General features: G+C 39.4%; 1 protein-coding gene across 1 annotated transcript; it reads right to left on the reverse strand.

The window, feature by feature from the left end:
- Positions 1–724: 724 nt before the first annotated feature.
- Positions 725–2,850, reverse strand: LOC110884199 (probable transmembrane ascorbate ferrireductase 2). The gene is made up of 5 exons (XM_022131883.2): positions 2,547–2,850; positions 2,189–2,237; positions 1,386–1,585; positions 1,006–1,307; positions 725–894 (listed from the first exon to the last, which is right to left on the reverse strand). Exons 1-5 carry the CDS (start codon positions 2,688–2,690, stop codon positions 843–845), a joined length of 747 nt encoding a protein of 248 aa, XP_021987575.1. The 5' UTR covers positions 2,691–2,850; the 3' UTR covers positions 725–842.
- Positions 2,851–23,825: the final 20,975 nt, after the last annotated feature.

Here is a 23,825-nt window from a genome sequence, read left to right on the forward strand (position 1 = left end):
ACTTTTTATAAAAAAATCCCACTTTCTATCTACTTTTCTCTATACTTCTTCCAAGTTTTATAAACTTATTTACCATGCATCCATTCCGACCCTCGTTTGGTGTTCCGTCAAGACCCGGGAACCCAAATACCACCCAATCGCAACAAAACTTTAACTTTCATGACATGGACCCGAATGTGTTTTCGTACGCGACTTACTTGAGCGGCTCTAATCCCTTCATTCCAACCACTTACGGCTTTGCCCCACCGGGCGCTTCGCAACCATCCCAAGAACAAGCCGAACCCGAGGTGGATACCGTGCCGGAGACACAACCCGAACCCGATTGCGAGACATCCAAACGCGGTAGGTCACATAAAAAAAGGACGCGAACGCTCCTCGTCGTAAGCATAGTTACGTTGTTTGGACGAAGGACGAGGAATACGCGTGGGTCAATGTTTCGGAGAACACCGAAGTGGGTAAGTGTTATAAAACTACGGAGGACCGCTCAAATTTGCCAAAATTGGAGCAAACTATTAAATTTTAATCATGGTTATCATTTTAAATTAGAAAAATTTACTGTTGTAAACTTTGCAAACCCCAAGTGAATTTGATTTGAAGTTTCTAAAATGATTGGTATATCATTTCGGTCCGGTTAATTTGATGTTTAACCATACCATTAGGTTCCTGTTGGGTTCAACTTCTCGGTGATAGTTTGGTTATTCGGTTTTCACACTCACCCCTGATATTAACATGCAAACACCATCTAACATTTGCTTAATTGCTTACATTTAAATTTTCAATCTTACATTTGCATGCATAACCACCTTAACATAATCATTGAATTTCTTTTCATTGTATCAACTTCAGTCTGTAGTTCCAACATCATTACATACCATTGGTTGTTCTTCTACCAGCCTGGATCACCAAACAAACAAAAACTTCACTTACAACCTACAATCATCACTTTTTACCTATGTTGTAAACAATATTTAACATTATAAGTAACAAACTTTAACTCCTGCTTACTCGACTGATCCTCGGATAACGTCTCCTTTCCCATTTGACGGAGATATCACGCCAAATATAACAAAACCGCCCAATATAACAATCATGACACCCAAAATATTCACCAAGATTGCTTCTGCGGAATAGTGTGAGATTATGTTATGGGTTTGAAGAAATGTTACTTTCTCTAAAACACCAGTGATGCAAGAAGCCAAAGAAAGCGCGTATATGTAAACTCCAAACAAGACGTGCCATTGCATAAGTGAAGCTCGGTTTTTTGCTGAACCACCCGGGTACCAAAATGTTGCAAATCCCGCCCCCCACTACAGTTTAAAAGATTATGCGGAATTATCAAGTATCATTAAAAGATGAAGAACCGAATCATGAGAGCAAACAAGAACCTGAATTGCAAACAGAAATAAGCAGGCTAACCCGAGCCATGAGTGGAGGCTGTAAAAATTATCAATCCCTCTATCGTTGTGAAACTTCCAAGCAGCCCATAAACCGATTGCTCCCAATACTAATGCCGAGAACTGGAGGGTGAGATGAAGCAGCTTTTTAAAACCTTTTGTTCCTGATACAGTCTTGTATGCCAGCATTGCTGCATCCATGATCCACCCGAAACTACGGATTAGCAGTTTTATTTATAAAAGCGTGAGGCGCTCTAAAGTGTTTAGGTTCCAAATGGCAAGACACTCTATCACGTACGCCAGGCGTTGCTTTATACAACCAAATAAGTTATGTTTACAACTAGAGGAAGTGTCTCTCATATGTTAACATATCAACCTTTTTATCAAGCAAAGCTTTCATAATTTCTTTAATCCCTTTGGTTTTTACATATCGGTCTCCTACAAACCCTAACTTTGACCAACTTTGACCCTGTTAATAATAATTATTACGATTTAGTTGCGTTTAGCCCACGGGACCAAGATATTGAGGGCTCCCCTCCTTTCTAATTTTAGCATTCAGTTAAATATTAATTCCAGTCTCTTTTACAGACCAATTTTGACCCAGAGTACATGAAGCGCTGCCACAGGGCGTTGATGCGCTTTCCTGATCGCCTCGCGCATCAGTCACACTTTTTTAAACCAAGATTTGCCCAAAAACATCACCAGAGAGACATAACAGCATCTTTTGACATTATTATATGTAAATAACTGATGCAGAAATGAAATGAAATCAGTTATATATTCAGTCAGTTTACCTTCACCATTTAGCAGTAGAAGACCAAATACCATCAAAACAGGATGAACCTGCAGAAACACACATCATTATCAAACATTAATACTTACAAACTTCAGTAAACATAAACTATAATCTAATTAACATAACATATTCTAGGTTTAACAATAACTCCACTAATAATAAACTAAACACCTGCTGCATAACTTATTACCATAACACAAATCCAATTATAATAACAATAATAAATAAATAAACGGTTAATCTAGGTTAACCTAATCCATATAACCAACTACTAGATTGAAATTATTGTAAATGAACATGCTAAGAACATATTAATTCAACAGAACAGTAAAGAGAAAATGAAATTGAAGAATTACATTGAAGAGTAGACTTTTGTTTTGGGAGAATAGAGCTAATCCTCCTCTGTAATGAACGTTCCAGATGAGAACGAAGATCGCCACTAATAGTCCTAAGCTCCGGACGCATAAGAATATAGGGATTTTGACCGCCGGAACCATCATCTTCCGGCTAGATGAACAAACTCCGGCGAGATTACGGAGGTTTTGTATGGTTAGGGTTACGGTGGGTTATCGGAGTTAATTGATCGGAGATCGGAAGGGTGGATCGCTTTTAATGAAATGATTTATTTCTAATTTTTTTCTTTACTTTCACTTCCCTTTAAAAAAATCTCAAAAAGTTTTTATTTAAGAAAAAAGTAAATTACAAAAATCGTCTATATATCTCACTTATTACAAACTGTGTCCTTTGTCTTCAATAATTACAGAAAACGTACTCGATATTTGCAAACTCTTGCAAGTTATGTCCTTTAGCCCTAACTCAGTTAATTTTTATGGTTAATCTGACCAAATGGACTCCACATGAGAGAATTTTTGTGGTTAAATACAAGGTTGGAGAACTCGCTAGTCGCTAGCCGGTCGGTGAGGTAGGGACTAGCGACTACTCGGGATTACTCGGGATTAATCGGGATTAATCGGATCGGACTTTTTATGTATAATTTTAAGTTTTTATACATATATACATATATTTTTATACGTAATTTTTTTAAGTGGACAAGTTTTGACCGGAATCTGGGAGGTTTTGGCCGGAATATGTGTTTTTTTTTCGGTTTTTTCTGATTTTTTCCGATTTTTTCTGATTTTTTCCGTTTTTTTTGTTTTTCCCGATTTTTTCCGATTTTTCCCGACCGACTAGTCGCGATTAGGGCCGACTAGGGCCGATTAGGGCCAACTAGGCCGACTAGCGATTTTTTTACTGATTAGCTGAAAATTACTCAGTTGATGGGCGACTAGCGACTAGTCAGCGATTAATCGCCGACTAGTCGCGATTTTTGCAACCATGGTTAAATATGACTAAATGGACCCACATGAGAGTAAAATGACCAAAATACCATCATGTGGGGTCCATTTGGTCAGATTTAACCACAAAAAAATAACTGAGTTAGGGCTAAAGAACATAACTTGCAAGAGTTTGCAAACATCGAGTACGTTTTCACGTTTTCTGTAATTATTGAAGACAAAGGACACAGTTTGCAATAAGTGACATACATAAAGGATGATTTTTGTAATTTACTCTATGAAAAATCACAAAACTAACCATTAACTCAACCAAAAAGCAAAACTAACTGTTTGAGGTGTTTGAGCTTAGACGCTAAATGAAAACTTGTCACACCCCGATTTTCACACGTTTCACCGGTGGGCCCGGTGGGGGATTACCGTGACGTAGTTGGCAACAATATAGTCAAACAACACAATATTTAAATGCACAACGGAAGCAAAAGATAGATATATTTCAACTGAATGTTAATGTAATATCATGTATCACAAATAGTTGAAATAATCCACAGGGGATCAAAATAAAATAGGAATAATGTTCAACAGCTTGACGTCCAAGCTTGCGAGACTTATTGTGGACGCTAGGAGGAAGCCAGCCTAGTTCGTTTAGTACCTTCAGTTAACCTTTTTGGGAAAATACGTCAGTTTACACTGGTAAATACATTCAACCGACACTTTTGTAAAAGGTTTAATAAAATTGATTTGAATGCACGTGGCACAAACTTTTATAACTTGGGATAATTATCTTAATATAATACTTGTAAACGAATTGCATGTTTCTTTGCGTTCAGTAGCCCGTTCCGTAGACCGGGTTAAAGACTAATAGACACACCACATGTATAATACCCACAAAGTTAATTCTTAAGTGAGATACCATTTTTCATATGCAGCTGTCAGGTGTACGCCTACACCCCGTGCTTAGGTCGTGGCCATCTCGTAAGATGATGCCAGGGATATCCGGGACATGGTCATTAACCCCCAAAAGTCTTTAAGCAAACAAATCAAATTTTTAACAGGGTCATCTTGACAATACTTAACCACTAATCGATTAAGGTCAAATGCCCGACCAAGCGGTATTCTATATACCGTACCCCAAGCCCGTATAGGGAAATAAGTTAAAAGTATTTACCTTTGCAAGTATAATTCACAAACAGCTAATGCAAGTAGCTTTTACCGGGTCTCCTATTTTGGAACGAAGGTTTATAATAACCTATTAGAATCCAAACGGGTCTTTGATTAAGCTTTAACTTAGACCGGTTAGTTTTAACGAAAGATACGGTTCGAACGCACGATTAAGCGAAGACCGGAATAAAATGTGATTTAGATCCCACAAGTTTGAAGACTTGTTTAATATGGGTAATCCAATCACATTCTGGATTTTGAGATAAAAACGACAAGGTTTGACCCGTTTCGGCTAATTTATGTAAACTAGTTACATAAACCGTACCGAACGCGTAAATAGCGTAACGGGTAACCGTAAGAGTCTTACACAGGTTTCCTAAGTCAATATGCTCTAAAGAGGTTGTGATATCAGTAGGATACCTTCCATTATGCCCATAACGAGTTTAATCTCAATATACGCCCCGTAGGGGTATTTTGGTCATTTTAAAGATTATAAAAGAGATTTCCGGGTTATACAGGAAATCTGAGTTTTCTGACCAGGTTATAAAGTTCAAAATACTTTATTTATTATATGAAATTAGTAGAAATTGGATTCGGGTCAAAATACCATGTAGAACTCATTTTAGGTCCGGAAAGGGTATATTCGGTATTTACCGAATCAACGCCATAACCGCAGGTTATGAGCAGGTTAAAAATAATTAAAAATCTTTAAAAATCCCAAAATATTATTTAACATCAGTGTGTTAAGGTTTGGTGTCGAAATTTGGGTTTAGATAGGCTTTATGCTAATTGCGCTGTTTAATTACAAAAGTTTTCTTAATTGCGCTATTTAGCATAACTCCTATTCTAGACCTCGGATTGACATGAAATTTTAGGGACATGTTTAGAAATCAGTAACTAAGGTTACTGTCCTTTCACATATCCTAAATTCTCGTTTTAAGATCAAAAGGGCATTATGGTTAACTTTTAAGCATATAACGGAAATGTGCAAACGACTCGGACAAACAACGAACCAGCCACAGAGGGTTATACCATCATGTAACCTGGTCCTAAGAGAGTCCTAAGGCATATCTAAATCATACAAAAACGGGTCAGAACTGAAGTCAAAGCAAAAGTCAAAGTTTTGCGACTTTCGGTTCCGAACCGGGTCAAAACAGTAAATGGTGGATCAAACAATCTTAGACCAGTTATAATACTTATTATAAAGTTATATGAGTGATAAAACAGGTTACATGCCATCTACATTGTTAATTATGCGTTAAATCGAAAATTAGCAGTCTGTTGACTTTTTCTAAGCAACTTTGACCCGACATTTGGACTAGTTAGAGTGGGAATCAGAGGGTGCCCTTTTATGGGTTTAATGCCCACATAATTACCAACATATAACTATCTTTGATTCGACTAATCACTGGACCATTTGTGATTAATCGTTAAATCAATCGTTAATTACGACGGATTGACTTTTAAGCTAAAACTAAGCAAAAACTTAACTAAGAAGGGTTAAGGGACACTTACAGAAGTCCTATGCACGACCAGAGATGCTTAGTGAAGACACTTGAGCTCCAGAAATGATCAGAAGTGTTGAATGAAGGTGTGGTTACAATGGTTGTATCTCATGGCCTTTTATAGTAACTTAGACACCTTAGATCATTGCCACACAAGTCTATAATGGATCCCAGATCATCAACACTTGTCCCTAGAGCCTAGGGGTCGTTTAGGGGGCGCCCATGCTGCTTAATAATGGCTCTAAGTCGGTTAAAACACCAAACAGTGCTTCTGTCCGCATTTTCTGTCTCTGGCCATCTCACGCGGCCTGCGTCAAAGGTCCTTCAATCTTTACGTGGCCCGCCTGAATCTCTCTGACAGAACTGTTGGTGCACTACATCTGTTGAATACCAGTAAATCGAGAGGGGGAGTCTGAAGATAGAGAGAGAGAAAAGCCCAGAGACTGATCAAGACTGAAGATGTGAAGACACAACATAGTCGTGACTCAATGAACGACTCCATCAACGTCTGAGGGGGAGTCTGTTGGTGCACTCATCTGTTGATTTCGTCTTGGATCATGTTATACATTGTGTTGTATAGATTAGGGCGCATTTTACGAGAAAACTAGAAAGTATATGTGTTTTAGAGAGTAGGTCCGCTTATGTGTCATGTCCGTATATGGGAACTTATCAGGTTAGGTTCGCTTATTCTTACATATCCGTATGTGGGAACCTACCAACACTATAAATACCACATGAGCGGATCTCATTTGTAACTTGGTCAAATTCCATACCGAAGTGTTGCCGGTGTGAAGATCGAGCTGTAATCATTGTCAAATAAATAAAACAGTAGATTAAGTGAAGAACAAGCTATTTCTATCTACGTTTCTTGTTATTCCGCACCTGAAACATAGAAGAACGACTCATTCGGGTCGAATCACGATCCTACAAGTGGTATCAGAGCTTGGGAGGAGGTTTTCTACAGAGAATAGCTGGAATTCATCATCATTTCTTACTTCTACATCTTCTTTCTTCATCAGAACGAGATTTAACGGTCGGAATCCGCTCAAAATTTTACAGGTTGTAGGTAATTGTTCATAGATAAACCCTTGAAAGTTTGAGTTTGAAATTCGGACTAAAAATGGGTGAAATCATCTTCGGACTTAGGTCCGCTTTTTCGAACATGTAGTAGGTTCGCTCCAAATTGTAGTAGGTTCGCTCCAAATTGTATCAGGTTCGCTCCAAATTGTAGTAGGTCCGCTCCAAATTGCATCACAGGTCCGCTTCAAAGTCTGGTCCGCTCCAAAGACACGTTATCAATAGGTTCGCTTATAAGATCAATCAAGTCCGCTTTTAAGAACATTGAAGTTCGCTTATTTGTCTAAACATCAAGTCCGCTTATAAGAACATTCTGGTCCGCTCATCTGATCAACATGATTCGCTTTTAGTGACAAAGCTCATTAGGTCCGCTTATCTATCATCACTGTGGTTTCGCTTCAACGGTTCATTAATATCATCTTGATACTAAATTTGTCTGACACATTAAAATCAAATAAAATCAAATTGTCGGCCACCACTAAAGATTGAACGTGAATTTGTCTGACCGTGCATGTGATTTTTATACATTTAAGAACAATCAAAAGTCGGCCTAATCATTGCTTCTAGATCATAATATTTGCGGCCCAATTATAAATTTTAGAAGAAAGTCATTGAGTGTTGACCTGTTCACGTGATCAAGATTATTCGGCCCAATCAAGGATTATTTTAAAAAAAAGTTGTTGGCCACAATCAAGTGTGGGCCCAATTAAAATTAGTGCAATTGACATATTAGCGGTCCAATAAGAATATTAGTGTATAAATTGTAGGCCCAATCAGTTGTCAGATTGGTGGGGTGCATATAAGTTTGTCAGCTCAACAGGATTTGTGTGTTCAATGTATGTTTTCTTAGCGGCCCAATAAAAAATATTAAATCAATGTCGGTATTAGTGGACTTTTTGGTCCAATCAGATTTGCATGTGAAATAAATATTATCGATATGTCATATCATTTGTCGTTTTAGTGGAATTTTTGGTTCAATCAAATTTGCATGTAAATTGGTCTGTTACATTCATCGGACAAAGGAAACATTGTGTCTTGTGTCTAATTGCATGTGATAAGATTTGAAGTATTAAGCCCAAGACACTTGAAACATCTCTTGTTTCTACGGCCCAATATGATTTAAGTGGATCAAATTAAATCTGAACTAAACAAGTTGCTATTTGTGTTGATATATAAAAGTGTCGGCCTAAAAAGATTGGGCTTATTGTTCATTTGTTTGAAAGGTCAATTAGTAATTACATATATCAGTTGAGATTATTGTTGTGAAGATTGTTTGAAGTGTGAATTCAGGTCGGGTGAGTTTTCAGTTCATTTAAAGAGTCATCAATTCGCTTGAAAGTTAGTTCCAGTTCGTACAGTTTGGAGTTCAAAATTGTTAAAAGTCCATCAGGTCGTTTGAAAGTCCATCAGTTCGTACGTAGTAAGTCTGGTCGTTTGAATTTGATGCGGGTCATAGCAGTCCGCACAGTGTGTCAAACTTCAATCCGCACAGAATATTCATCAGTTCAAGTGATTCAGTTCGCACGGAGTATCAGTTTGATTCAGTTGGTTTGATAAGTTTTTTTTTAAACTGATTGTGTTTTGTTTATTTGTGTACATCAGGTGATACATGTGTGAAACATGGATACCGAGTTCTACAACGCATTTGCAACACCGTCTACTCCAGCTGCGATTGCTCAGGCCATGAATTTAGAGAACGAGACGGGAACCACCCAGAAACCCCCGAAATTGATGAGTATCGAAGAATACTACGGGTGGAAAGATCGATTCGAGAACTGGGTTCAGGCAAACCATATTAGATCATGGGAATGCATCTTGAAGAAATATGTGTTGCCTCGAACAGATCTACAAGTTCTTAAAGAGTTATCTGAGTTCACGGATCAGGAAAGGGTTATGTACAAAGCGGAGAAAATGATGATCAGTCTGCTGTAACAAGCAATCAAAGAAGATATATTCATTCTGCTACAGCACGACAAAACTGCAAAGTCAATTTGGGATGCTCTTAAAGTCAAATTTGAAGGAAGCGAGAACATGATAAAGAGCAAGAAAGCGTTGCTTAAGAAAGAATTTGATCTTTTCATTTGTCTACCGGGTGAAGATACAAAGAAGTTGATCGAGAGATATTGTCACTTAGTGCGATCGATGTCGATGTTAAGTATTACAAAAGATCGTGAAGAGTGGGTGGACAAGCTAGCCGGTGCACTACCACAGAAAGAGTGGGGAACATATCTGATGATTCTGAAAAACACGGGTGTTTATGATGGGTTAACGATTTCTCAGTTTATCGAAAAGATCGAAAGTCAGGATCTGGAACAGCAGAAGATCGCTAGGATGAATAGTCCGAGTGGTCAACAGGATGTGAAGATGTACTATAAAGGTAGTATTCCAGTTCCTGAAGCTGAGAGAAGTCCAAAAATTCAAATTGCATTCAGTGCTGGAGATTCATCAGAAAAGGCTGATCAGGGTTCTGGCAAAAGCAGCAGTGGATTCTCATCATTTCCTAGTGTTAATCCTAAAGAGTCAAATTCAAGTTTTCAGTCACAAAGCACAAAAATGGGAAATGGATATGTGATTCAGTGTAACATCGCGCTAAATCTTCCAGAAGGCCAAAGCTTTTCAGAAGACACTGCTAAAGACCACATGGCTCTACTTGGTTCTGTATTGTTATCTTATGAGGGTCTAATAGCTGGTCGGATCGGAAATCCAATGCTCACCAAAGAGGACTACGACCAAATAGACGCCGAAGAGATGGAATTAATGGATATCAAATGATGTCTTGCAAGTGTTCTTCGACGTGCTGAAAAGTTCAAGACAATTACCGGGAGAAATGACTTTCTTGATGCTCATGTATCTACTTTAGGTTTTGATAAATCTAAAGTTACTTGTTTTCGATGCAGGGAGAAAGGCCGTTTCAAACGAGAATGCAAGAACAGAGAAGCTAATGGTGCTCAGAATCCGTTTGGAAAAGACGATTACTACAAGAAAGCCATTTATCAGCAAGTTGGTCAATCACAAGACTCACAGACGGCTCATGGTAGAAAGATTGAAGATTCTAAGAGAGCGTGTTTGGTGAACTTCAACTGGAGCAACTACATATCTCCTGATAGCAAAGCCTGTTTAGTTGATCAAGATGATGAACAACTACCTGAAGGTTTCAGTTAGAATATGTTCGTTGATGAAAAGGGAGAGTATAAAGCCTTCATTGCCAAGATTGTCAGAGAGCCAGACATGTTTGCTACCTGGATGAAGTCTATTGGAGTGAATGTGAAGAGTGAGGATGAAAAGTCCGTTACATCTGATGAAAATTCAGAAAGTGCTGATGAGAGTTTACAGAGTTCAGATGAAAGTGTACAAAATGACGTTAGTTCAGAAAAAGAAGTTGTTTTTGATCAAACACCATCAGATTCTGGATTATCAGATGCTGATTCTGAAAAATCTGTACAGTTTGATCAGTCACCAGTTGATAGTAGCAGTGATGATGAGGAAGAAAAACATATCAATATTGCAAAATCTCATCTTTCTCCTGAAAGTTTTCAATTCTATTTTGCAGAACGCTTGGAAAAACTGAAGGAGAAAAGAGCTGCTAAAGAACAACAAAAGTAATCTGAAGATGATGTTCAAAATGTTGAAAGTATTGCTGAGAAGATTACTGAAGTTGAGAAAGTAATTGAAGCTGAGAAAGTGAAAGAAGAAGAAAAGATGATTGAAGTTGTGAAAACAATCGAGGTTGAGAAGATTGTTGAAGTTGTCAAGCCTTGCACAAAGTGTTTGGAAGCTTGCAAGGAATGTGCAGCAAAATATGATATAATAGCTAAGTACGAGAAGAAGAATGAGCAGTTACTGTTCAACCTCAACTATGTGAAAGAATCTTATGATGTCTTGAATAAAACAGTAACTGGTCTCCAAAAGACAAACTCAAAGAGAGAACAAGCACTTACAATGATGAATGCTGTGATGATGACAAAGCAGAAAGCCATCAACTTCTACATCGAAGAAAGTGCTAAATGGAAGCAAGAGTTGGAAACAGAAAATATTGAGAATGAGAGGATTAGACGTATACTACAAAGTAATTCTAGTTCTGATTATCTCATTGATCGTATTTACCCAACTGTTGCAGGAATGGAAGCTTTTCAAGACGAGAAGCAAAAGAAGAAGAAAGATTGTGGTAAGAAACCGACTGTTAGCTATAACAAGTGTCCGCCTCCAATTTGGGAAGGGTATTCTCCTAGAAAACCAAACGAGGAGCAACTTGAGAAAGCAGTCAATATAAAGCTAAAAACCGACACAACTGACGTTTTACCAGATAACATTGATGTCACGTTTACCTCGTCCGATACCGATCATGAGTCTGAGTTAATTAAAAAGGTGGTCGATCAGGTGTTGGATACTGATGAGGAGTCCGAGTCAAAATCTGAGTCTGGAGGGTCAAATTCGTCAGTCAACGGTCAAAATTCGTCGGTCAAACGGTTTTACAGTAAAGAATTTTTATTATCGAAAGCAAATTTGGATGATGAAACATTTGAAGTTGTATACACTTTAAATGATTCTGACAAATTATATTACAACAAAAAGTTTCCAATAAGAAGTGTTCGCTTTGACATGATCAAAAAGGTTTTCAAAATGACAGAAATAAATATTTCTGAAATAAAAGATTTAAATCTTACTGAAAAACTTAAAAAGTACACTTCAAGAGTTCAACAACGTCTAAACAAGAAAAAGGGTTACAATTCTGGTTTAGGTTTTCAAAAGAAACCTAACCAAAATCGTAGCTACAAAAAGAAAGGATTAGGCTTTGTTCCACCAGAAAACTATAAAAATGATAAAAATTCTAAAACAAAAACAGAATTTGTGTCAGGTGGAAGCTCAGAAGATGAACAGAAGAAACCATTCTGGAGACAGTCAAATCAAGAGTTTCTTGCTGAAATAAAGAAGAATGGAACTGAAGTGTTTTATCAAAGAGAGACTCGAACCTGTTACAAGTGCAATGAAGCTGGTCACATTGCATGGAACTGTTCGACAAATGCAAAAACAAAACAGGGAGTTTCTCAGAAATTAAAAGACAAAGTTGTAGATGTTGAACCACCAACCAATAGACTTAAAATTTTTGAAAATTCAAAATATGAGGTTGGTGAGTGTTCGAAGAAGAATTTTTACAAGAAGAAAGAAAAAGACAACCAAGTATGGGTTGTTAAAAAGAATGATGAAAATGTCGGCGATGAATCTGGTTCCACAAAGCCAGAAAAGCCACAGGTTGAGGAGAAAATTTCAGTGAATGATGATGAATTTCCATCACTGAAATTTGAAGAAGTTAAAAAGAAAATTGGAAAAGTTGATATTTCAAAACAGTTTTACACTGAGAAAAAAGAATTTGATGTCGAGAAAACATTTAATGGAAGTGTAAAGAAAATTTTTGGGAAAATGTTGAATGGGAAAGCAAAGGGGGTTAAAGATTTTTATGCGACTAAAAAGGCAACATACAACCCCACTGCGCAAGAGTTGAAAGCCATCAAGTCTGAAAAGACTTGGATGGAAGTTTGTTTCCCATAGAAGTCTTAGGACTATGCCGGAGATTCCAAGTTTATATCGTGGATCAGGAATCGGCATCATTCTAGTTTTTGAAAAGTTTGTTTGAAAAATTTTGAATAGTGTTTGAATTTTACAGGTTGAAGGACTATGCCGGAGCTTCCAGGTTGGTAATTGAGAAGCAGGAATCAGCATCTTTCTGACTAATTTGACAAGTGGTAAAGAGGTTTCTGTAGATGTCTCATTCCTACAGGAAAACCTACAAGTGGTATTATTTGGTTTACTTACAAGTGGTATTTCTTGGTTATACTTTGAAGAGATTATGTTTACAAGTGATACAGAGGTTTCTGAACTGCAAATAGTAAATCAGGGACATTAAGTTGTACTTGATTTACTATACATATGAGATTGATAAACAAGATGATGAACCGTATCCCCATGCTTCACAAGTGGTAAAATTAAAAAGTGGTAAAAACAAACTCATTTTCCGGAAAAATCATTTCGATTAAAACAAACTTAAGTGTTTTGAGATCTAAATGAGAAAATGGTTTGTTGATAGGGGGAGTTCAGATTGTTTATGCCGAGTGAATGGCGATTTGATGTGATTCGATGTGATTCGATGTCAGTTGTCAAGTTTCTGTATAGTTTGTTTTACTTTTTAGTTTTCAAGTGAGTCAAGAGTCTAGTAGTTTTCAAATTTCCTTTGTAATGTTTTTGCATTTTCGAGGGAGTAGGGAGATTTCAGAAAATCCAAAAACATTTGAAAATTTGAAAAAGCCAAAAACATGATAAAATTCGAAAATGAGTTTCGTTGTGAAAAGAGGAAATGATAGTACATCAGTAGGCTGTCACAACATGCTAAAGAAATGTAAAGATAAAATGTGATAAACAATCTCACTACGGATAATGTCAGTAGGTTTTTACACATTTAATAGATTGTGACGAGATATAAATCTAAAAATTTCAAACTTGCTTGTTCTGTGGGTTAACACAAACTTGGATATATAGGTAACCCCTGAAATCTTGTTTGAAAGATCCCTTATTATGAGATACTAGGTCTTTATGCTCAGTGATATCTGGGGTATTATCCCGGGACTTCTGCTGTATGGAAGTACTGACCTAGTCCCCGGATAATGCTTTCCGCAAAAGCTTGTAACATAGCTTCGCCCTCAGCATGCTGATGAAACAATAAAATTGATAGTCGCTGCTGTTGAAATAAAAAGATCCTCTAAAGGGGACACACCAAAAGTCGAAGCCGTCATCTCTCTGCGTATACGGAAGTATCGACCTGAGCTCTCACGGCCCTCGCATCTAACCCCTATACAGATATCAGCTGTGGTATACTCACCTGTAAGACTGAATATTGGGATCTGGATACGGGAGTATATTCAAGTAGTGAGACACACGAATAAGTCAGTATCTAAGACATTAACATCGTATCTCGGATCAATTGAACTTTGTGTGAGAATTTCAGTGGACCGATATACTGACAATCTAGGTGAATTGTTTTAAATTGAAAATGTAATCAAGCTTAACGGTGTTAGTGACTTGTCTCATAAACTGATATGATCCTCTTACACGAACTCACAAAAATATGTTTGTAAATATTTCATTTCTACATTCTCGTGTTTTTACAAATGGTGTCAGTTACTTTCTTTTAGAAAATCCAAAAAGATTTTGTGTGTGTTTTAGCATAAACTTTTGAAAAAGTCAAAAAGATTTTCGACAACTGATGTAGGAAAGCTGATTTTCAAAATTCCGAGTGCTAAACATGATGACATTGTTGTGAGGGGAAGTATGCTTTAAATGTCAAATTTTTTTTAATCAACAAGTGGTTCATCATAGAGAAAGTAATTTGAGGGAGAGTTGTAGTTGGTGAACTTATTTCTGAGGAAGAGTTAGTGTTGATGTTTTCAAATTGATATTTTTAGAAAATTTATTTCTGGGTTAAGAATGTGCAGGAATAGCCAGGTTTCGATCTTGGATCTGAAGATAGAGTGCCAGGTCTCGATTCCTGAAGAACTCTGATTGAAGAAAGCCAAGTTTCGATCCTGGAAATTGATCTTGATACTGTGAAGGCCAGATAACGATCCTGAAGATGTTACTGAAGAACAAAGGAATACCAGTAAATCGAGAGGGGGAGACTGAAGATAGAGAGAGAGAAAAGCCCAGAGACTGATTAAGACTGAAGATGTGAAGACACAACATAGTCGTGACTCAATGAACGAATCCATCAACATCTAAGGGGGAGTCTGTTGGTGCAGTACATCTGTTTATTTCGTCTTGGATCATGTTATACATTGTGTTGTATAGATCAGGGCGCCTTTTACGAGAAAACTGGAGAGTATATGTGTTTTAGAGAGTAGGTCCGCTTATGTGTCATGTCCGTATATGGGAACCTATCAGGTTAGGTCCGCTTATACGTACATGTCCGTATATGGGAACCTATCAGGTTAGGTCCGCTTATTCGTACATGTCCGTATGTGGGAACCTACCAACACTATAAATACCACATGAGCGGATATCATTTGTAACTTGGTCAAATTCCATACCGAAGTGCTGCCGGTGTGAAGATCGAGCTGTAATCATTGTCAAATCAATAAAACAGTAGATTAAGTGAAGAACAAGCTATTTCTATCTACGTTTCTTGTTATTCTGCACCTGAAACATAGAAGAACGCCTCTGAACGACTCATTCGGGTCGAATCACGATCCTACAAGAACCAAATCTTTCTACTGTCCACGCGGCCCGCATAAGCTCAATGCAACTCTTACGCGGCCCGCCTGAGACCTGCTGTAAGATTTTTCAAATCTTTTTACATTATTGCAGCTGGCTCTTGGCGTTTCGAAGGGGTAACTTTGCACTTTGGGCCTTTTTTATTTACGTATAAGGGCCTCGTGACTTTTACCCAACTTATAAATCCTCGGTTAGTTTATTACTACCCGAAAAGTCATAACTTTCAATGTTGACGCTTTTAACCTCTCATGTACGAATTCGATCATAAATTTCTCATTTTATAACGGATCTTGATGAAATTTATATCGTGCATTCTAGTGAGCATATTTTACCGTCACAAAGCCTCGGGTTTGTTAAGGGTTACTCAGAGGTACAACTTAAACATGTTGACACATTTAACCCCTGTAGCTTGTAATCTCTCACTTTCTTCCACATTTCATTCCGTATGATCCATGATTCATTCGTTTGAAGATACGAGCATCATGTAGGGTTACTATAAAGTATATTTATCCCTTGTTGACATTTTGAACCCTTGAATTCACATACTTTCTATGTTTGTCAACTTTAGTCCCTCTGTAGTATTTATTACCACGTGCAAACTTATGACACGTGTCATTACTTTATAGGACGCAAATTTTCGAGGTGTTACATTCTCACCCCCTTAGAAGAAATCTCGACCTCGAGATTTACTGAAACAAATGAGGGTACTTTTCTTTCATCGTGGACTCTACCTCCCACGTGTACTCGGGACCTTTACGGGCATCCCATTTTACCTTTACAATCGGTATATACTTCCTTCGAAGCTTCTTAACCTGTCGATCCTCGATCGACACAGGTTTTTCAACAAACTTCAAGCTTTCATCGATGTGTACATCTGTATGCGGTATAACTAGCGATTCATCAGCGAAACACTTCTTTAGATTGCAGATGTGGAAAACATTATGAATACTACTGAGCTCTTCCGGTAAGTTTAATTTATAGGCAACCGATCCGACACGTTCGATTATCTCGAAGGGTCCAATGTATCTCGGGCTTAACTTGCCTTTCTTTCCGAATCGCATCACTCCCTTCCAGGGTGATACTTTAAGCAATACCTTGTCACCTACTTCGAAGTTAAAAGGTTTACGCTTCAAATCTGCATAGCTTTTCTGCCTATCTCGGGCAGCTTTCAAATGGTCACGAATTTGGACAATCTTGTCCGTCGTTTCAAATATTATTTCAGGTCCTGTCATCTGGACATCTCCAACTTCCGCCCAACAAACGGGCGTTCTACACTTTCTACCATACAAGGCTTCGAAAGGAGCAGCTTTAATGCTCGTATGGTAGCTATTGTTATATGAGAACTCGACTAATGGTAGGTGGTTATCCCAACTGCCACCTAAGTCAATCACACATGCACGAAGCATGTCTTCCAAAGTTTGGATTGTACGCTCACTCTGTCCCTCCGTTTGAGGGTGGTAAGCCGTACTGAAGTTTAAGCGCGTGCCCAAAGATTGTTGGAAACTTTTCCAAAAATGTGACGTGTATCTGGTATCTCTGTCAGAGATAATAGACACAGGCACACCATGTAGAGATACAATCTTATCTACGTACAATTGGGCTAACATGTCAGAGCTATAAGTCTCCTTAATGGGTAGGAAATGTGCTGACTTAGTCAACCTATCAACTATCACCCATATCGTATCATTTCCTTTCCTTGTCTTCGGCAACTTGGTGATGAAATCCATCGTCACCATTTCCCACTTCCACTCGGGAAGTTCAGGCTGTTGCAGCAAACCTGACGGCTTTTAATGTTCAGCTTTGACTTGCGCACAAGTCAAACATTTAGCTACATAGGTAGCTATGGACTTCTTCAAGCCTATCCACCAAAAGTTTGCTTTCAAATCCTGGTACATCTTGTCATCTCCAGGATGAACGGAGTATTTGGAACTGTGGGCTTCCTGGAGGATAACATCTCGTAGTCCCCCATAAACTGGAACCCATATTCGTCCATTTAACCTCAGAATTCCGTCCTTTCCACAGGATAACTGTTCTTCAGTCACTCCTAGCTTTTCATTAGGATAGTTAGCTTCCAGCACAGCTTCCTTCTGTGCAGCTAACAACCTTTCATTTAAGCTATTCTTTATCTCAATGCTCTTGGCATTGATTCTAATAGGCTTTACTCTTTCCTTCCGACTCAAGGCATCGGCGACTACATTCGCCTTGCCAGGATGGTATCTTATCTCACAATCATAATCATTCAAAGTCTCCATCCATCGTCGTTGCCTCATATTCAAATCCTTTTGGTTGAACAGGTGCTGGAGGCTCTTGTGATCAGAATAGATCACACACTTGATGCCATATAAATAGTGCCTCTAGAGCTTCAATGCAAATACAACGGCACCCAACTCCAAGTCATGCGTGGTGTAATTCTTTTCATGCACCTTTAACTGACGTGAAGCATAGGCAATAACCTTGCCTTTCTGCATAAGCACACAACCCATCCCGATGTGTGATGCATCACAGTATACTATAAACTCTTCTATTCCGTCCGGCAATGTCAACACAGGTGCATTGCTTAGCTTCTGCTTAAGGATATCGAAGGAGTCTTGTTGCTTAGGACCCCAGTTAAACTTGACATTCTTTCTAGTTAAAGAAGTTAGGGGTGCAACAATCCTTGAAAAATTCTCAATAAAGCGTCTGTAATAACCTGCTAATCCTAAGAAGCTGCGAATTTCTGTGGGCGTCTTCGGCTCTTGCCAATTCATGACAGCTTCCACCTTGGCGGGATCCACTTGAATACCACGCTCACTAACCATATGTCCAAGGAATTGGACTTCTCGAAGCCAGAATTCACATTTAGAGAATTTGGCGTAAAGCTTCTCTTGTTGAAGTAGTGAGAGAATACATCGAAGATGCTTTCCATGATCAGCTTGGTTCTTCGAATAGATGAGAATGTCGTCTATGAATACAATGACAAATTTGTCCAAGTATGGCTTGCAGACACGGTTCATGAGATCCATGAATGCTGCTGGTGCATTAGTGAGCCCGAAAGGCATCACTAGGAACTCGTAATGACCATAATGAGTCCTAAATGCAGTCTTGTGTACGTCTTTATCTCTAACCTTCAGTTGGTGATAACCTGATCTCAGATCAATCTTAGAGAAGTAGCTTGCCCCTGGAAGTTGGTCGAACAGATCGTTGATCCTGGGTAATGGATATCTATTCTTGATAGTGACCTTGTTAAGCTCACGGTAGTCGATGCACAGACGCATCTATCCATCCTTCTTCTTGACAAATAAGATTGGTGCTCCCCAAGGAGACGAACTAGGTCTAATAAAACCTTTGGCTAGCAATTCATCCAGTTGTGTTCTCAATTCCTTCATCTCTGTTGGTGCCAATCTGTAGGGAGCTCTAGCAACAGGTGCTGCCCCTGGAATAATGTCAATCCTGAACTCCACTTGCCTATCTGGGGGTAAACCAGGTAGTTCCTCCGGAAAGACTTCAGGGTATTCCGAAATAACAGGGATATCTTCGATCTTGGGTTTCGGCTCATCGATAGTTACTTGTGCTATATAGATGACACAACCCTTTTTCAAACATCTAGAAGCCTTGAGCATAGTCACTTGCTCAGGCAGTCCATACTGGGTGTCTCCCTGAATGGTAAGTGGTTCACCAGATGGAGTCTTGATCACCACTTGCTTCTTATTACAGATAATCTGGGCCTGGTTATGAGATAACCAGTCCATACCCAAAACTATGTCAAAACCGGCTAACTTCAAAGGAAGTAGGGTCAGGGGAAAAGCGTGGTTCCTAATGGATATGGAACATCCCTCTAAAATGGTTGAGGCGGTTTCTAAGGTGCCATCAGCTAGTTCCACCTCATACCTCACACTTAAAGTCTTAACAGGTAAATTCAACAATTTGCAAAACTTATTGTCTACAAAAGATTTATCAGCTCCTGAATTAAATAGTACTCTTGCATAGACATCATTTACAAGGAAGGTACCTGTGATCACATTGTCGTCCTGCACAGCTTCCTTTGCATCCATTCTGAAGACTCTCGCATTGGTCTTCTTCCCTTCGTCAGCTTTCTTTGCATTCTTTGGGCAATTCGTCTTAATGTGCCCCTTCTCATTGCAACTGTAACACATTGCGTTCTTCAGCTTCTTGCATTCCAGGGTCTTATGTTCCGTGGATTTGCAAATCCCACAACGTATCGACTGAGATTGGGATTTGGAGTCAAGTCTGCATTTCCCAAAATGGTATTTCTGGCAAGTCTTACACTTGGGCTTATCCCCAGACTGATGCCCATCTTTCCTTGAACCAGATCCTTTCTTGTGGTCATTGCTTCCACGGTGCTTCTTATTCGATTGACGCGAGTTGTCATCATCATCATGTTTTCTCTTCTCGGCATCCTTGTTCCTCAGCGATCTCAGCCTGACCGCATCTAGCGTGAGGGATAAGGATATATCAGCTACTAACCTGAATGTAGCTGGCCGAGAGGCTTTCACACTAGCCTTGATCTCCGGAGTCAAGCCCCCTATGAAACGAGCTATTATTTTAGGTTCTGGGGTCACCAGATAAGGAACCAACCTTGACATCGTGTTAAAGCTCGTAAGGTAAGCTTGGCAATCCAAGTTCTTCATAGTTAATGATAGAAAATCCGACTCGATCTTTTCTACCTCATGCTGAGGGCAGTAGTTCTCTCGAATGAGGGCAACAAATTGTTCCCATGACATACTATACAGTGGAACTTTCCCAATAGCCTGAATCAATGATCTCCACCAGGCCAAGGCCTTACCCTTGAATGATTGCGACACAAACTTCACTACATCCTTTTCAGCGCACCCGCTGATATCAACCACCGTGTCCATCTCATCCAACCAGGTCATGCAGTCTATCGCTCCTTTTCCCCCGTAAAATCCTGGGGCTTGCATGAAACAAAGTATTTGTAGGAGCAACCCTTATCACGGGGTCCTTGGTTCAGCACAACTTTTTGAGACGGGACGCTATTATGGTTCGAAGAGCGACGATCATCATCTTTCTTCGGTTCTTCCTTCTTGGAGGGTGGTGGCTTGCTATGTGCCTCGGAATGAGTCTTGGGCTTAGAATGTGGTGCGGATAGCGTCCTACTTCGAGACCCGCTATATTCCTCATACTGCCGTTCTAAGGCCGTTGTAACAGCGTTGTCTACTAACGCTTTCAGTTCAGCACCCGTTATATTAATTCGGGCGTTATCATTCTCATTCTCCTTTGGATGATTATTAATTTCGTCCGAGTCAGCCATTTGTATCTTGAACTGCTACATAAAATAATGGAAATAATTTATTTGGGAGTTTATTGTGGAATTGCCCTTTCTGGCAATTCATTAACCATGGTAAACATAGACCATATTTGGTTAATTTGTTACTCACATTTATGTATAACTTATCCTAATTACAAACAATATTGTTAGTGGCACAAAAGCCTAGTCACAGGGACATTTTAATTTATAAGCCAGGATTTCAGAGAATCAAGGCATAAAGGTTTGAACATAGTTCTTTACCCTTTTCTGACAGGGAGTCATAGACTACAACTGTCTTATGTCTTATATGACAATGAGTATGGCCTGTAAGCACTACATCACTAATGGATGCTTGATATGTGATCATCATAATCGATGATTTAAACCCATGATTTATAAATCATTAAATTAGGTTTGGAATCCCTTGAATGATCCTTGTGTAAAAATGACACGTGTGATTTTAATGAATCACGTCTGCCAGGAGTGTTAACATGTTACAGAGGTTAACAGGGATTTGAATCTTTTAATCAGGTCTTACCATCTTGGCCGGGTCTTATAATGACACGAAGGCTAGGTTATACCGTTAAGATTCTTTATTTAATAATTGGTAGGCAGATTAATTTAAAAGGAATGATTTTTGATTTATTTACTTCATATATTTATGCATATAATGACAAAATGAAATTTATAAACTTAACATTCCAATACATATAAAAAGGTTACACACTGCCCTAAACGGGACTTTTTAAAAGACGAAATACCTACGCAGAGGTTACACAGAAAACAAGTCCACGCAGGGACCAAATACTAGGATAGATGTCCACACAGGGACTGAAAGATAAGTCCACGCAGGGACTGAAAGGCAAGCCCACGCAGGGACTAAACACACAATAAATGTCCACGCAGGGACTAAAACAAGTCCACGCAGGGACTAAATACTAAGACAAATGTCCACGCAGGGACTTGATTGAAATAGGAATTACAATAGTACATATAGAGACTAATGATCTCGCTTCTTCTTTCCTTTTAACAGGTTTGCTAGGCCTTTGAGGAATCCACGATTGTTCTTACGTTCTTGCTCAAAGTCTCGTTCCACCCTGTTTAAACGGTGGAGGATTTCTTCCTGCTCCGGTGGGGAAAAACGTGGCTGCTGCAACGGCTGCTGAACCGGAGGTCTAGCAGGTGCTGGATACCCATGAGCTGAGTATCCCATTCCCCAAGGATTTCCATAAGGTCCTTCTGGATGGAGGGCGTTGTAATTGGCCGCTACCAAGTATGGGTCGGCGTCAGCATAATTATAGTGGGTGTGAGTCGGCAGCTCAAACGGGTTATATGTTGTGGAACCGGCGTATGTAGGTATCGGGTTATCATAACCGAATGGTGGCGGAGGTGGTGCAACTGGTGCAGAATTCACCTCTGCAGGTGGATTAGAAGGTCCACCCCTTTGTGGGTCTTCAGACAGTGGCGGAAAATGACTTCCACTTGAGTGGCGCGGGGTGCTAAAGTGAAAATCCCCTCATCGTGTGGACATCCGCGCGCCTGTTCTCCTACGCCTTAGTGGATCCGGAGGTGCTTGATGAACTGGTGGCGGTGGAGGCGGTGGTGTAACTGCCACGAAACGTGAATCCTCGGAGGGATCCTGCTGCTGCTGTTGTTGTTGCTCATGAGGCGATAAATGGTGAGAGGGTGTAAAGTACCACTCACACTGGTTGAACCTCGCCTGATAACTGTCTGGACCCTGATAGGGTGTTCCGTGGAAGGATGACCCATCAGAGATCTCGAAAGGGTTGAACCGGCCCTGAAAGACAGGAGTAGGGTCGCCAAAAGAGTGGTGCGAAAGGGATCGCTGGAGAGGTATATATGAAGGCTGAGGGTTATCGGGCTCGTTTTCTGAGTTCGGCCCAAAAGAGTGATGGTATGAAGGTGTCGAACTGTGTGAGGTAGACCGTCTAGCGGGCTCAAAGAGGTTCCTCCTGTTCCTCTGAGGTTCGGCACTCCTTGTGCTGGAAGGAGCTCGCATGTGTGAAGGTCCGGCCTCGTGATCATTGTGGGTAGTGATTGGCCCTTTGCCTCTTCCTCCTCTTCTGATTGTTGGTGGCATATTTCCTGCTTTCACAATTTTAAATAAATAACAAACAATAAAGGACAAACTAAAGCAACAATTCGGGATCGTCCTATGTTCTTGTCTAGACTCGATTACGTGCAATTGTGTCATTGAGATTAAACACAAAAGGCTAGTGTTTAATTCACTCAACGTTGGCTCTGATACCAACCTGTCACACCCCGATTTTCACACGTTTCACCGGTGGGCCCGGTGGAGGATTACCGTGACGTAGTTAGCAACAATACAGTCAAACAACACAATATTTAAATGCACAGCGGAAGCAAAAGATAGATATATTTCAACTTAATGTTAATGTAATATCATGTATCACAAATAGTTGAAATAATCCACAGGGGATCAAAATAAAATAGGAATAATGTTCAACAGCTTGACGTCCAAGCTTGTGAGACTTATTGTGGACGTTAGGAGGAAGCCAGCCTAGTTCGTTTAGTACCTGCAGTTAACCTTTTTGGGAAAATACGTCAGTTTACACTGGTAAATACATTCAACCGACACTTTTGTAAAAGGTTTAATAAAATTGATTTGAATGCACGTGGCACAAACTTTTATAATTTGGGATAATTATTTTAATATAATACTAGTAAACGAATTACATGTTTCTTTGCGTTCAGTAGCCCGTTCCGTAGACCGGGTTAAAGACTAATAGACACACCACAGGTATAATACCCACAAGGTTAATCCTTAAGTGAGATACCATTTTTCCTATGCAGCTGTCAGGTGTACGCCTACACCCCGTGCTTAGGTCGTGGCCATCTCGTAAGATGATGCCAGAGATATCGGGGACATGGTCATTAACCCCCCAAAGGCTTTAAGCAAACAAATCAAATTTTTAACGGGTCATCTTTACAATACTTAACCACTAATCGATTAAGGTCAAATGCCCGACCAAGCGGTATTCTATATACCGTACCCCAAGCCCGTATAGGGAAATAAGTTAAAAGTATTTACCT

Source organism: Helianthus annuus, chromosome 12 (genome assembly GCF_002127325.2).
Source record: "Helianthus annuus cultivar XRQ/B chromosome 12, HanXRQr2.0-SUNRISE, whole genome shotgun sequence".
Lineage (NCBI taxonomy): Eukaryota > Viridiplantae > Streptophyta > Magnoliopsida > Asterales > Asteraceae > Helianthus > Helianthus annuus.

Excerpts from the sequence above, each read along its gene's own strand:
- LOC110884199 (XM_022131883.2), bottom strand. The coding sequence starts at position 2,690 with ATGATGGTTCCGGCGGTCAAAATCCCTATATTCTTATGCGTCCGGAGC. Across the intron at positions 1,308-1,385 it reads TATTTCTGTTTGCAATTCAG|TGGGGGGCGGGATTTGCAAC; the intron begins GTTCTTGTTTGC and ends TTTAAACTGTAG. Across the intron at positions 895-1,005 it reads GTTATCCGAGGATCAGTCGA|GCTGGTAGAAGAACAACCAA; the intron begins GTAAGCAGGAGT and ends TTGGTGATCCAG.